Genomic DNA, 13,725 nt, shown 5'->3' on the forward strand with positions numbered 1-13,725 from the left:
TGCTGTAGCAGGCCCTGTGCTGGGGAATAAGGAAATTGATTAAAAGTTAAGTGGAAACCACAAGAAGTAGCAAGATTTTTACTGTTTCAAGAGGTTCCTGCATGCCATTTGTACAGTGTGCACTGGCCAGGTAGTCTGAGCAGATTTCAAAGGACAGTAAATCTGAGCAGTATCTGTACTGCTGGATTTTGAAAATGGAGGAAGATGGGGCAGTACAGGTAAAAATTGTCTTGCTTTAAGCAAGTCTTTTACTTTCGGCTCTAGAGTAATGGCTTCACCTAAAGGCTTCCCAGAATTTCTGTCCTGCCTCTCTAGTCACCCATCCTGTGGTGCAACACACTTAAACATTCAACTGTGTGAAGAGAGCAGCTCCTAAAGAGCAGTTAATGCACATATCCCACTTGCTGTCAGCATCAGCCCTGCACTTGCCAGCAGTGGGAGTGACCCTCAGTGCCTGTCAGGGTAACTGGTTTTCACCTGAATCCAGGTAGCAGCTGGGTTCCTGACTTGGTCAGAGATTTTAAGATGAGTTGAGTGCTGATGATTCAGCCAATTTCTGAAAATACTTGTGTTGTAAGAGAAGGCCTTATTGTGAGCATCATGCTGTGGGCAGACGGTAAACACGTGATGTGCAGAAGTCTGGGGAAACTGATTCTGATGGCTTGCAAGGGAGAGTGGGTTGGACAGCCTTGGGACAGCCTCCAAACTGTCTTCCAGGTTTTGTGGCAGCAGCTAATGTGCTGTTCTGTATCTGTCTCACAGGGATTGAGCCTCATGGGAACATGGTGAAGCAGCCTGCCATTTTCACAGTGGACACCATCAGTGCTGGGCAGGGTGACCTGATGGTCTTCATAGAAGATCCAGAAGGAAACAGAGAGGAGGTATGTATGTTAAGTGCCTTGTATGGAAAAGACAGATTGGTCTGAACGCTGTAGTTTCTGCGGTAACCTTCATCTTTCACAAGTGAGTTCTTGACAAGTAATCTAAAAAGAAATTGCAAAATACCGTTTATCTGAAGTGCAAGAAGCCTCAACTTTTTTTCATAATTGTCTTGAAAAACAGTCACTACCTGCAACTAAGCAACACAGCTACAGTGTCCAGTAGTTGCACAGCTTTAGCTTGACTGGCCAAGTACACTCTGACCTCCTTTTAGATAACATACATCAGTAAATCACTGTCTGCATTTACTCATTCTGCAAGAATGGCTAAAGCAGCTATTTAGATGCCATGAATCATTTTGAGTTAAAATGCTGGTTTTAATGTTTATAGAAACTTCTCATCCAAGTGTTCCACTTGATCATGTTACAGCATTCCAGAGAAATACAGCTGTACATTGGACTTACTGTCTCCTCACTCTTGGCCTGCCTCAATACAGCAATTAACAGCAAAGGAAAGGGCTGGCTTGGGAAGAAGGTAGCTTGCTTCCCCTCTTGTAAAGACAAAACCAATGGGATTTTTTCCATGTGAGAAGAGGGGGATAGCAGGGATCCCTGCTCTCACAGCAACAAGAATCTAACAGTGCTGACTCTGGAAACAGATGGCAGTATCAATAAGGAGTTCAGCTGGTGTGTGTAGGCACAGCTTGATGAGGGATGTGTTTTCTCTCCTAGGCAAAGATAACACCGTCCAGTGACAAAAACAAAACCTACTCAGTACAGTATGTTCCAAGGGTGACTGGACCTCACAAGGTGAGTTTTGTGTCAATAACCAGTATTCTCTTGCTAGACACACTGCTCTGCTGGTTGTTAACATGAGCCCCTGAGGGCTCCCTGTTCACTGGTGGGTAAGAGCCACCTCAGGCATCCTGAAGAAAAGTTAAATTGATGTGGCCTTAGTTCTCCATCTGGCTTTTGGGCTGCTCCCTTTGCAAGGGGAAAGAAGTGTATGTTGGGAGAAAGTGCATTTGTGTTTGGGTATCAAGTGCCACAGCTGGGCCACTTTGTGCAACTCACAAAGCCAGTTCTGTGGGTTATCACAAGAGATGCAGATGAAAACAGCAGGTTGTTTCTGTGAGGTATCTCTTTGCTGATGGTACTGTACACTGTAGGGATTTTGCAGAGAAGGATTCCCTCCCTTTGTCCCTGGATGCCCATAGTCACAGGTTTATGATGGGTGATCCTGTTGCTTTGACACTTCCTAGGGTGGCTGGTCCCCACAGCCACCCTGAAAAATTAAAATGCAAGTTCTGCTGTCACTTTATTGCTGGATGAAGATCTACCTTGTATTAGCACATCCTGATTCAAGCTTCCATGCTGGTGTGCCTGACTCTAATCAATGGAACTTTAAGAAGGTGGCAGCAGTTAGCACAGATCTGATGAGGGCTATGGGATGGATGGTCCCTCACCTCTGAGGGAAAGAGTCTTTGTGTTAGGAATGCAGGTGCTTGACCCTGCACTTAGCTTTATGGGGGTGATGTGAGCTCTCCCTCTGCCTGATGGGTCCAAGCTGATGCTGTCTGTCCCTAGGTTTCAGTCCTGTTTGCTGGGCAGCACATCTCGAAGAGCCCATTTGAAGTGAATGTTGACAAAGCCCAAGGAGATGCAAGCAAAGTGACAGCAAAAGGACCAGGACTGGAGGCAGCAGGGAACATTGCCAATAAACCTACTTACTTTGACCTCTATACAGCAGGTAAGCAGGATGAGTGATGATGGAAGTCCTGCAGTGTCCTCAAATGTGAGAATCTAAGGCCTTGGAAAAATAGCTGTAAAGTGGATGAGGATTTGTAGCCCCATCAAACTTACAGGTGAAATAATAGCTGGGCAGCTCAGAAGGCTTCAGCTGTGTATGAAATATTTGAAGTGCAGAGCTGAGTCGAGGCAAGAGGCTGCTAAGCCTGACCCAGAAATTTGCCATGAATTTGCTGGATGGCAGCAGTCAAGTTCCTGGCTGGTTTCTTTCCCCAGCTCATTTTGAACAAGAATGTGACATGTTGAACATAAATGTGAAGGATAAACTGTGAGCCAACTGTAAATGTATAGTGTGTTCTATATTTAGCTCTACAGAACCTGCTGCAGTGCTACTTTGAGTTCATACTTCAATGATGAACTGGTTTCAACCTCTATTGTAATTATTAGAGGGTTACTATCTTCATTAGGGCATCTCCATCAATTATTTGTTACCTGCTATTAGGCCAATGCTGTAGCCTAGAGGAATGAGTCAATAAGATGCTACAAATGTTAATTCATTTAGAACAATGTGAAACTACTTAGGGCAGTTACTTGTAGCATTTAAACACCAAAATATGCTGAGTAGCATATTTGAAATTGCCTTCTGCCTGAGGGAACTTAGGAATAAAATTAAATACGGTTATAGTGAGGCAAGTATTATGTTCAGCCTCTAATTGGGAGAGGGAGTGGTCTGAATCATGTGAAGACATGTCTGGCCTCTGAAAGTGTATAGAAAACTGTTTCTGTTGTATGATGAGTTGAATAAGATGTGAGAGGAGCAGGTGTCTGAACAAAAGTGAATACATATGAGAATCCCTGTCAGACCAGCATTCATTTGTCCAATCTCTTAATCTAAACCACTTCAAAGCTTGAGAGATTGAACTGACTGGTAAAGCTGTGGGCTGATCTGTGATAGAGATGCTACAGGGTGGTGTCCATAGGGTGACCAGGCTGTATGTATATTCAGTGCTATGTTGTGAAACCCTGTGGCTGGAGCAGCAGAGCCCTGTCAGTTTGACTTTGTGGAATGCCACCATGCTGTCTTGCCCACTTTCTGCTCAAATGTTTGATTGCTGTCAGCAAAAGCTGAACACAGAGGCTGTGCTTAGAATTGGCAGCAGAGGATGTCTGGCTGAGCCCAGACAGCTGGTGGTGGTCTGAAACAGGGTGCCTGTTGCTGATGGGGAAGCCAAGGCTCAGCTGGGCTTGTTTCCTTTGCAGGTGCTGGTGTGGGTGACGTGATTGTGGAAGTGGAGGATCCGCAGGGAAGAAGCCTTGCTGAAGTTGTAGTGGAAGACAAAGGCAACCAGGTCTACCGTTGCACCTATAAACCTCTTCAAGCTGGTCCTCACATTGTCAAAGTGACTTTTGCTGGGGAGGCAATTCCCAAAACTCCTTGCACTGTTCTCATTGGAGAGGGTATGTTTTTAAAAAATGCATATAAATGTAGATGGGCACTTTTCTCCTTGGATGTGATCACAGAATATGCTTGGATCATGCCTTTTATATTCTCTGTACCTTTCAACATCTTGGTCCTGTTTCAGTGGGTCACCTGAGTACTCTCAGGGTAAACTAGTGCTCTCTAACAGTAATATGGCTTTCGTTGCTAGTTTCCTTTCTGCCTAGACTTACAAATGTTGAGCTACCCTTCGAATTTTTTTGAGTTATTTATCCAGCTATGCAGTGTCTTGCTGTTTTCTACCCTTGTTCCTCAAATGACTGTATTTACTGTTTTCCTCCTTAACGGACACCGAATTTGCTTTCTGTTCCATCCTTACCTGCTCCTATGCTTTTAGATCTCTGCTCATCTCTCCTGAGCTACCCTCCATTTGTGGAATTTTGGACTTCACTGCTAATGGCTTCATAGTTGGTAAGAGGTGTGTAGGATGCTCCGTCGTGTTTGCTCTTTGTAAGCTTCTAGCCTGCAGCTTGTCCCAGCCAAAAGGATTTTTGGTTTTGTTGGGGTTGGGAAGGAAAGTTGCAAACGAACCGAAGCTTTGTGTGACCCAGTCAGTGAAACTGGCTTAACCACAGGCTGCCTGATGCAGCTGTGTGAGTGCTCTGCAAGCTGTTGCCACTCATCAGCCACGCTCCTGTGTGTTCCACTGAGCTTTCAGAGCTGGCAGATGCCACACAATCCCCACTCACGCCGGCCAGTGTAGGACACAGGGTGATGTTGGCTGCTGCAGGGGTGGGGGGAAAACCTGTAAGCTGTTGTATAATGAGTGAAAACCTAACAAGCTGCTTGGCAGACTTGTGCTCCTGCTGTAAGCACGGCATGCTTGAGGAAAATGCGTGTTTGGTTTACAGTGCTGGGAAGCTGTGGTTGTTTGTAAGTCTCTTCAAACCTCTCAGGTCTTTGGCGTTGAAAACCTCATGACAGCTGGTATTGTGTAATGAAAACTATTCCTAAGTGTGCAAAATTTCTGTAGCCACTCTGCAGGCCCAGAAGAGTGCTTGGAGTAAAGAGGCCAAGAGAAGCCTAAGCCATGTGTAACCCTCCTGCCCCACCCTGCTTCAGGCTGCAGAGGGCTTGGTGACTTTGCTTCTGTGAAAGTGTGAACTGTGACAAGCGGGGGGCTTTGATGTGACATCTTTTAACGAAGCACAGGCAAAACTCAGCTTTGCTAATAGCAGTTATCCCAGTCATGTGCTTCTGAAGGACCAGCAGAATAATACTGTTCACTGGGGCTTATCTGCAAAGGGACCCTTCACCCAACGCTGCAGTGGGCCTCAATGCAAAAGGCGTCAGGAAGGTTGTGTCTATGGCAAATATCTCTATGTGATAGCTGTGTAAAAGTCTTGTATTGATAAGTGGCATTGAATTGGAAAGCAGAAGGGCTTCAGTGTTTGCAGTCATTCTAAAAAATGGTCTTGGACAGGGTCAGTGTTGCCTGGTGGCACTGACTGCTACTGCCTAAAAGCCAGGGGGCATAGACGGTGCCGGGCAGACTCACATCTGTCTGCCTTAGTGCTGTAACCTTCTGCTGAAAGCTAAGCTGTGGTTGCCCTGAGTCAATGCTAAACTGAAGGTTGTCCCAGGCTGGCTAGGCTGGCTGTGTTGAGATCAGAGACAGTAGTAATGCCTGAAGTTCCCTTGCAGCCTGCAACCCCAGCGCGTGCCGTGCCACTGGCCGAGGTCTGCAGCCCAAGGGCGTCCGCATCAGGGAGACGGCCGACTTCAAGGTGGATACCAGAGCAGCAGGGAGCGGAGATCTTGGAGTGACTATAAAGGGACCAAGTGAGTGCTGGGGTGTATCTGTGCTGTGCATGTGTTTGGGAGAAGGGGGAGGAGCAGAGCCTGGGAAAAGGAAGAGCAGGAAGGAGATGGTGTCCTGATGGAACTGATGGGATCTGTATAAAAAGCCAGACTTCAGAATGGTTTATCGGTGTCTATTTGGGAGGTTTTGATCTGCAGGGCTGAATAAGATTATATCTGGTTTTAGTTCTTTCCAGTTTAATGTGTCAGTTAGCAAAACTGAGAAAATCCATGCATCTGCCTGCTGTGGCCTCCAAGCTTTATGGGTACACATTGTATCTTCATGCAATCTGTGGAAGCAAGTCACACGCCATGGTCTCTAGCATGATGGAAATCCTGCTCTCATAAAGCTGGGAATGGCTCAGAGCAGTATTCCTGGTGGCACTAGCTGCTTAGGCACACAAGCAGAGGAGGAAAGGACCACATAGGCTGACAGAGACCATCTCTGAGGATCCATCCCCAGGTCCCTTGGTCCTGAGCCCTGGATGTGGCCCTCTGCCTGGGAGGATGGGAGCACAGGGGCCGCTGGCTCATGTGGCCGCCAGCAGCAGTCCCTGTGTGGTACTCTGAGCCCGCCACCTCCCCCTGCCTGGAGCAGCATTCAAAGGTGCATTGTATTGCCTTCACCTCCTCCACACACACAGAGCTCTGACTGTGTGGCTTCGTGAGGCTGGGGGGAAAAAAAGCAACAGACATATCAATGTAAATTTTAGCGTATTAAGCTTTTCTTCCTAAATTCTTCATCTTGAAGAAAATGAAAAGTAGGCATTCCCTGCATACTTGTGGTTACAAAGTCTGACAAATGTTAAGCTTTTTTGTTTTAACATATGACATGCATCATACTGCAGACTAAGAAAATAAAACACAAGGGAACTTATTAAGTCTGGTAACTTAAAATACTTTCTGCTGTATTTCTTCTGGAAGTGTTTGCTGTCTTTGTCCTAGAGGGCACATAGAACTAACTTCCCTTATAACCTGACCTTTTTTTTTCTGGTGGAAGAAATTTATTCTTGCAAGCTAAAATAAATACTAGAAAACATGAACTTGTCTGAGTAATTGAAAGCAGGATGGAAACTGTTAAGTTCAATGCTGAATTGATCTTTCAACAGAGGGCTTGGAGGAGTTGGTGAAACAAAAAGGCTTTATGGATGGTATATATGCATTTGAATATTATCCAGCCACACCAGGAAAGTACATTGTCACCATTACATGGGGTGGGCAAAACATCCCAAAAAGGTGAGTCAAAAGTAGCTTTTTGGGCATTTTTATGTCCTTCAGTGGGTTGTGTAGTTGGTGGGCTTTTAAAGCAACCCTGACCTTTGAAGAAGAACTGGGGAGGCAAGTTAGTGGCAAGTTGTTGTTTTAACTTTTTGTTTTTAACAGCCTGGTTTTGGGCTGCAGCAGCCTGACAAAGCTCTGAAGGGTGACTTGTGTCAGTCTTTGTAACACAAAATCATTAAAAAAAAACCTAATAAAACATGGTGGATCATGCAGCTTGGACTTTGCTGTAAGATTTTGAAGGACTCTTATTTCAGTGTCCACAGCTATAGCAAGCAGAGCAAGTATTTGACACTCAGGATTTGTGGTGGAAGATGGTGATGGGTTGGATGAAATCTCTGCTAGAAAAACACTGCTGGGCACTGTGCCACCACATGGTAGCATCTATTAATTTGGAAAATTCAATGTAGACCCTCATTAAAATGCCTGGGGAAAAACATAGGTGCTGTATTTGTCCCCATTTCTAATATCATGCTTTGTTTTTCTCTGGTAGCCCCTTTGAAGTTCAGGTGGGTCATGAAGCAGGTCCTCAGAAAGTGCGAGCCTGGGGGCCAGGACTGCACGAGGGAGTTGTGGGCAAGTCAGCAGACTTTGTGGTTGAGTCCATTGGCACAGAAGTTGGCTCTCTTGGTATGTTACTTGACTTGAGTTTCCCTGAAATATTTGTATCGTGCAATGCTAGCAGTGAACTCACGAGAAACAATAGGTTTCCCAACAATAAAAACCATGTCTGTAAGACATTGTGGTCTAAACACTAACATCTATAGAGTATCAAAGGCATGTCCTAGAGACAGGAGTGTGTGTGATGAAGAGTGTTAATCTGTGGTTTTGTGGGATGAGATCCAGAAGGGAATGATGGATGTATGATCTGTATTGCTAAAGAAGGGTCACTGAGAGATCGGGAATGTTTAAGGCTAACAAAAAGCTATTTGTGGAAGTGGTGTTAAGTTAATGTGAGGAACCTACTTGTTCCTTTTTCAGGCTTTGCAATAGAAGGCCCTTCTCAGGCTAAAATTGAGTGTGATGACAAGAATGATGGCTCATGTGATATGAAGTATTGGCCCAAAGAGCCTGGTGAATATGCTGTGCACATCATGTGTGATGATGAGGACATAAAAGACAGCCCTTACATGGCCTTCATTCGCCCGGCTTCAGGAGACTTCAACGCAGATAAGGTGAGGCCCAGGAGTTCACCCATGGCACAGCATGTCTTGGATGTAACTACAGCAGAGATATTTCTAAAGGATTCTGGTAGCAGATCCTTAAACTGCCTCTGCTTAAAGCTTTGAATTTGCCAAGATATTACCCAGCCAGATACTCCTCAGCTTTTTCAAATAACACTGTTGTGGTTTTGATTTAATGTAATGAAAACTTGCTGAAATAGTGTCACATGCTTCATGGGGTTTGTGGAGGGGGCAGGTCTTCAAACATAAATCACTTAGTTTTGTTTCTCTTTCTGAACTGCAAACTAATACTCTTGAGGTGCTCTTTTAGGTGAAGGCTTATGGCCCGGGCTTGGAGAGGACTGGCTGTATAGTGAATCAGCCTGCTGAGTTCACAGTTGAAACCAAGGATGCTGGGAAAGCACCTCTGAAGATGTATGCACAGGTAAAAACCCAAAGGCAGCTGTGTGAAACTGCAGCAAAATGACTTTAATACTGTTTAGAAAAATGCCTTAAGTATTCCTACTCACTTACACACCACTTAATTCTGGGCATGTGTAATTCAAGTCAAAGCTCTGTGCTTTGATCTGTGTAATGTAGTCAGGCAACAACTGAAGACAAAGTGACTGCTCTGAAGTATATGAAGTACATGGCTTTGCTTCCTTACTTGGAAGCAAAGCAAGGTTTAATTTCCTTGAGTTGTCATTTGGAAGCACTGAAGTGTCTCTGAGCCTGTGAATTTTCTATGTGTTGTAGGATGGTGTATGAATGAGCAAGTGTTAGATGAGGAAGACTTGCAGGAGTGTAAATTGCATATTTCTTCAGTATTTCTGAACTGCAGTTCTGGAGAAAAAAAAAAAAAACCTGACATATTTTGGAACAGTCTTGAGCTGTTCAAACAATGCAAACATTTTTGAAGTACTTGAACCTTCTGCTTGTATTACTGCTTTTTAGGATGGAGAAGGAAACCCTATTGATATCCAGATAAAGAGCAAGGCTGATGGTGTGTTTGCCTGCTCCTATGTGCCAGTTAAACCAATCAAACATACAATTTCTGTTGTCTGGGGAGGAGCCAATGTGCCCAATAGCCCATTTAGGGTAAGTACAGAGATGAATCGATCGTAATTCTGGCCAGATAGGACATGGGTGCTCACAACTACTTGTTAGTACAACTAGGATGTTAAAACCCTTCTGTGGACTTCAAGGAAGTGTGCCCTTCTGCTTCATTGTTTTTAGAAACCTATCCACTTGTATGAATCTTTGTTTTTACAAGCTCATATGGTGGTCTCCTCTCAGCCCAGCTGCAGCCTGGGCGATTTGGGGCCATTCATTTGTGTCTCTTACCCTGTAGCTCCTCTCCAAGCAATGCTCTGACTTGGCTGTGATCTCAAGTGTGACAGAGATATGTGATTCTGACCCTTGTGAATTTGTGTAGGTCCTTATAGGTCAAGGGAGTCATCCTCAGAAAGTCAAAGTGTTTGGACCTGGTGTGGAGAGAACTGGCCTGAAGGCAAGTGAGCCGACCCACTTCACTGTGGACTGCACAGATGCAGGAGAAGGTAAAAGCAGGCTGGGCTGTTCTGTGGTATTAGAATCCCAGGTCATGCAAGGAGGGGATAATGTACTGTTCCATGCTGGTTTTCTTTATTTAGTGGAAAAACCTTGGGAAGCAGAACATTGCAGTGAATTGTGATCTGATCTGTTTCATTAGTTAACATGGTGACTCAGACAGCTAGAAGGAGGAATGGTCTGGCTGTTTGGCTGGCAGTGTCTGTGCTGTCCAGTAGCAAACCTCCACTTGCTTTTCCTAGGTGATGTCAGTGTTGGAATTAAGTGTGATGCTCGTGTGGTCAGCAGTGAGGAAGAGGACATAGATTTTGACATCATCCACAATGCTAATGATACATTCACAGTGAAGTACTCACCACCTGCGGCCGGGCGCTACACTATTAAAGTGCTTTTTGCAGGAGAGGTTTGTAGTCTTCATTTTGCAGCCTGATGTTTTGAGAATCCATTCATCTGCTCTTTGATCACCATGCATTTGCCAGTTCACAGCTGGCTCTTTCTACATCAGCTCACATGCACTTGGTTTGGTTGCTGTTTCTATAGCCATGTAAAATATGGAAACTTCTTCTGTAATAATTGCATGTATGCAAGGGAGAGGTGTTCGTTTGGGACACTGAAGTTTGTGTAATGTGTTGGACTGGCATAATGAATGTGGGGTCTCCATAGTGGGGTAAGGCTGCCTTCTAAAGGTAAAAAACCTAAGTGGCTTTTCAAGGAAAATAGGGGAAAAAATTTTTCGTTAAAAATTAAAAACAGAGAGAGACAAACTTCCAGCTGTTAACTTTGCCCTGTATTTTGAGTTATACTAATTAGTAAGGCAGTGTTTAAGTAAGGTGAAATTTTACTCCAGATGCTGGAATTCGAGCAGAATTATCTTAAAACTATTATCTGTTTAATTTTGGCTGCTGAAGAGTGACTTGGTTATTTTTGGAGTTGTGTTTTTGTTGCAGGAAATTCCTGCCAGCCCATTCAGAGTTAAGGTGGACCCCTCACACGATGCCAGCAAAGTGAAAGCTGAAGGACCTGGGCTGAACAAAACTGGTGAGAGCTGGGTTCATGTAGTGTGACCAATACTGGATCCTGAGGAGCTGTTGCATGATGGTCACAGCCTGGCTGAGCATTGCTGGGATGCAGCAGCAGGGTGGGGGGGTCAGGCAGTTGCAAACAATGCTTTTCCCTTGATATTTTGCTGGGCTTTATTGGTACTGAATGCTTCTTGGGGAGAGTTTCTCTGTGTGAGCTGTGTGTAAATTAGAATTAACATTTTTCTTCAGGTGTGGAAAGTGGCAAGCCAACACACTTCACTGTGTTCACCAAGGGAGCTGGAAAAGCACCACTGGATGTGCAGTTCAGCAGCTCAGTGCCAGGAGAGGCAGTGATGGATCTGGATATCATTGACAACTATGACTATTCCCACACTATTAGGTACACACCCATACAGCAGGTATGTCCAACTTCTGTAGAGGTACAGGAGTGAATAACTCATGTTGCTGTAGTGCAGTGACCTCCCTCCCTAGTGCACAATGGAAAAAGCAGAAAAAACTTGCCAGGGTATCTTGTTCCCCAGAATCCCTAATGCATGCAGTGGAGTTGGAAAGCAGTAATGCAGTTTTTCTGGTGTAGTTATTGATAGCTTGCCACTGTTTTCTTTTCTATGGCAAGGAGAGATATTGATGCAGTAGCACACAGCTCACATCATCATTCCATACCTTATCAGTTGAAGAAGAAAGGTGGCAAACCTTCCCAGACTCCACAGTGAAGCTGCCTGCTGCCCCAGCTGCTGCTGCAGTCCTGCAGAGCTGAGGTTGTGGTGTGCTGCCTGTCAGCAGGCTGCTGGTGTCAAAGGAGCTGGAGTGCATACCAGAGCAGGGACAAAAAGAAGAGTGAGTGATGCTGCACTGGTTCCCAGTAGGCAAGTGATGAAGTTGGTGCCTTTCTAGCAGCATCATTAAAGAGCTGAGAGTGGAAGCTCCTAATAGCTAGAAGCATTTTTCCTTACACTGCACTTGTATGCTTGTAAAGGGCCACTAAACACCAGAATGCACAAATCTCATATTTCTGAGGATATAGGTGCTCTGGTGCTGAGATGAAAGTGCTTTGCTACTCTTGTTCTCTTGAGGAACCAAATGTACTAGGTCATCTGCCCCAGCTTCTTTGAGTGGAGCTATGTAAAAGTGAACTGATAAGGAAAAGTGCAGTATTATTTAACTGATAATGCTGGTTCAGAGTTCTTGGAAGCACCACAGAGCTAACGTTTGTTTTTCGATAAAGCAGTTGCATGATCTCAGGATGTGGCTGGCGTGCCTGTTTGGAGAGGCTTTGGCTTGTTTAGTCAGGCTTGGTATGCAGAAGGCAGCACTCCTCTGTACTCCATGTGTTCATGAGCAGTACCAGATTTCTGTGCTTCACTGAAAATCACTAGTGAAACAAGCCCAAACCAGGTTTTCCACTTGGGTCTTCCATCTGGAGAAGTACCATGGGTCATGGAAGTGCTGTGGCCTTACAGGAGATGCTCATGGATAGCAGTGGCGGGAGAGCAGTGGTTAAGAGATGAAAATAGACTGCTCAGCAATTAGGGAAGCCTTGTTGTCCCTCCGTGCTGTGAACACATAGGTCTTTCCTGGACCCTGTCCTCCTCAGATTACTAAGCAGTAGCTTATGAATGAGACTGTGGACTCCTCAGAGCAGGGAAGGATGGAATAGGTAGTTAAATTCCTGAGGGGCAGCGCCAGTTGCAGAGCAGCCTTGGTTTAATGCTGTTTATTTGGTCTTATCTATCTCGTGGTGTTGCTACAGCTACCCGTGTATGTGTTTTCTAAAAACAACCAAAAATAATCGTGGAAGCTATTCACTAGCTTGCATGAAACATCCATGATTATTTCACTTGGGAGCAGAACCAGCCAAGAGTGAAAAGTAAGCAAGCAGTGAATATAGCTAAAATATGGACTGCGGTAGGAGAGAATAAAAGGAACACACATCATGGGCTGGAGCTTGCCGTGGCTGTGCAGCATTCCAGCCAAAATACACAAGAGCATTAATCTTTCTGACTTGTAGAGCTTAAACCCCTGGTATTTCAGATGCTGTAATAATATGGCCTCTTTGCAATCTTAGCTTTGGCCTCTCCATGTGGTGGAAGGGGATACCTGGTCTGGAGCAGTGGGACATTCATTCAGCTGTCGGGTCTGAGCACTGGGGGAGTGGGCGCCAGCCTGAGTTGGAGGCTTTGCCAGGCAGCTTGAATATAGTCTAATTAAATGTTGGAAACAACTGTCTTTTTTGCTCTTCCTGTATTAAATAAAAACCATTTAGTACTTTGAAGGGCTGCAGTGGTGTGAGCTTTGGTGTCCATAAACCAGTAAGTTTGGCTGTGACCAGATGAAATGGATTAGTTGATGTGGTTATGTACTGCTTGGGTGTTGGTGTGTCTGTCTGAGGTGAGGAACTGAGCTAACATGTAAATTCTCCACCTAGGGTCCAATGAAGGTTCTGGTAACTTATGGTGGTGATCCTATCCCTAAAAGCCCTTTCACAGTGGGTGTTGCTGCTCCTCTAGACCTAAGCAAAGTTATAGTCAATGGACTCGAAAACAGTAAGTACCTGTGGGCTGGAAGCCTCTGAAGGGTCTCTGGAGTCTGGGTGATAGCCAACATGTCCTGCTGGAACAGGAGCAGGCAAAACAATCTCCTTTTTAACTTGCTGCTGCTGGGGATCAAGTAGCTCCAACTTTATAACTTTACCACACTTATTTAGGTGGTCCTCTTGAAGGCCAAATTTCAATTTTTTAGATTTTTTC

The 13,725-nt window shown here is 44.9% G+C and overlaps 1 protein-coding gene across 3 annotated transcripts in view; it reads left to right on the top strand.

The window, feature by feature from the left end:
• Positions 1-13,725, top strand: part of FLNB (filamin B) — a 70,733-nt gene that overhangs the window by 28,126 nt on the left and 28,882 nt on the right. For all 3 annotated transcript variants that reach the window (XM_063164742.1, XM_063164740.1, XM_063164741.1), the window contains exons 5-19: positions 763-881; positions 1,611-1,688; positions 2,466-2,628; positions 3,888-4,085; positions 5,770-5,907; positions 7,035-7,161; positions 7,697-7,833; positions 8,185-8,378; positions 8,698-8,811; positions 9,321-9,464; positions 9,802-9,925; positions 10,178-10,338; positions 10,883-10,973; positions 11,207-11,376; positions 13,404-13,521. In XM_063164742.1, coding sequence (XP_063020812.1) covers positions 763-881; positions 1,611-1,688; positions 2,466-2,628; positions 3,888-4,085; positions 5,770-5,907; positions 7,035-7,161; positions 7,697-7,833; positions 8,185-8,378; positions 8,698-8,811; positions 9,321-9,464; positions 9,802-9,925; positions 10,178-10,338; positions 10,883-10,973; positions 11,207-11,376; positions 13,404-13,521 — 2,076 coding nt within the window. The remainder of the gene's footprint in view (positions 1-762; positions 882-1,610; positions 1,689-2,465; positions 2,629-3,887; positions 4,086-5,769; positions 5,908-7,034; positions 7,162-7,696; positions 7,834-8,184; positions 8,379-8,697; positions 8,812-9,320; positions 9,465-9,801; positions 9,926-10,177; positions 10,339-10,882; positions 10,974-11,206; positions 11,377-13,403; positions 13,522-13,725) is intronic.

Source organism: Melospiza melodia, chromosome 10, assembly GCF_035770615.1.
Source record: "Melospiza melodia melodia isolate bMelMel2 chromosome 10, bMelMel2.pri, whole genome shotgun sequence".
Taxonomy (NCBI): domain Eukaryota; kingdom Metazoa; phylum Chordata; class Aves; order Passeriformes; family Passerellidae; genus Melospiza; species Melospiza melodia.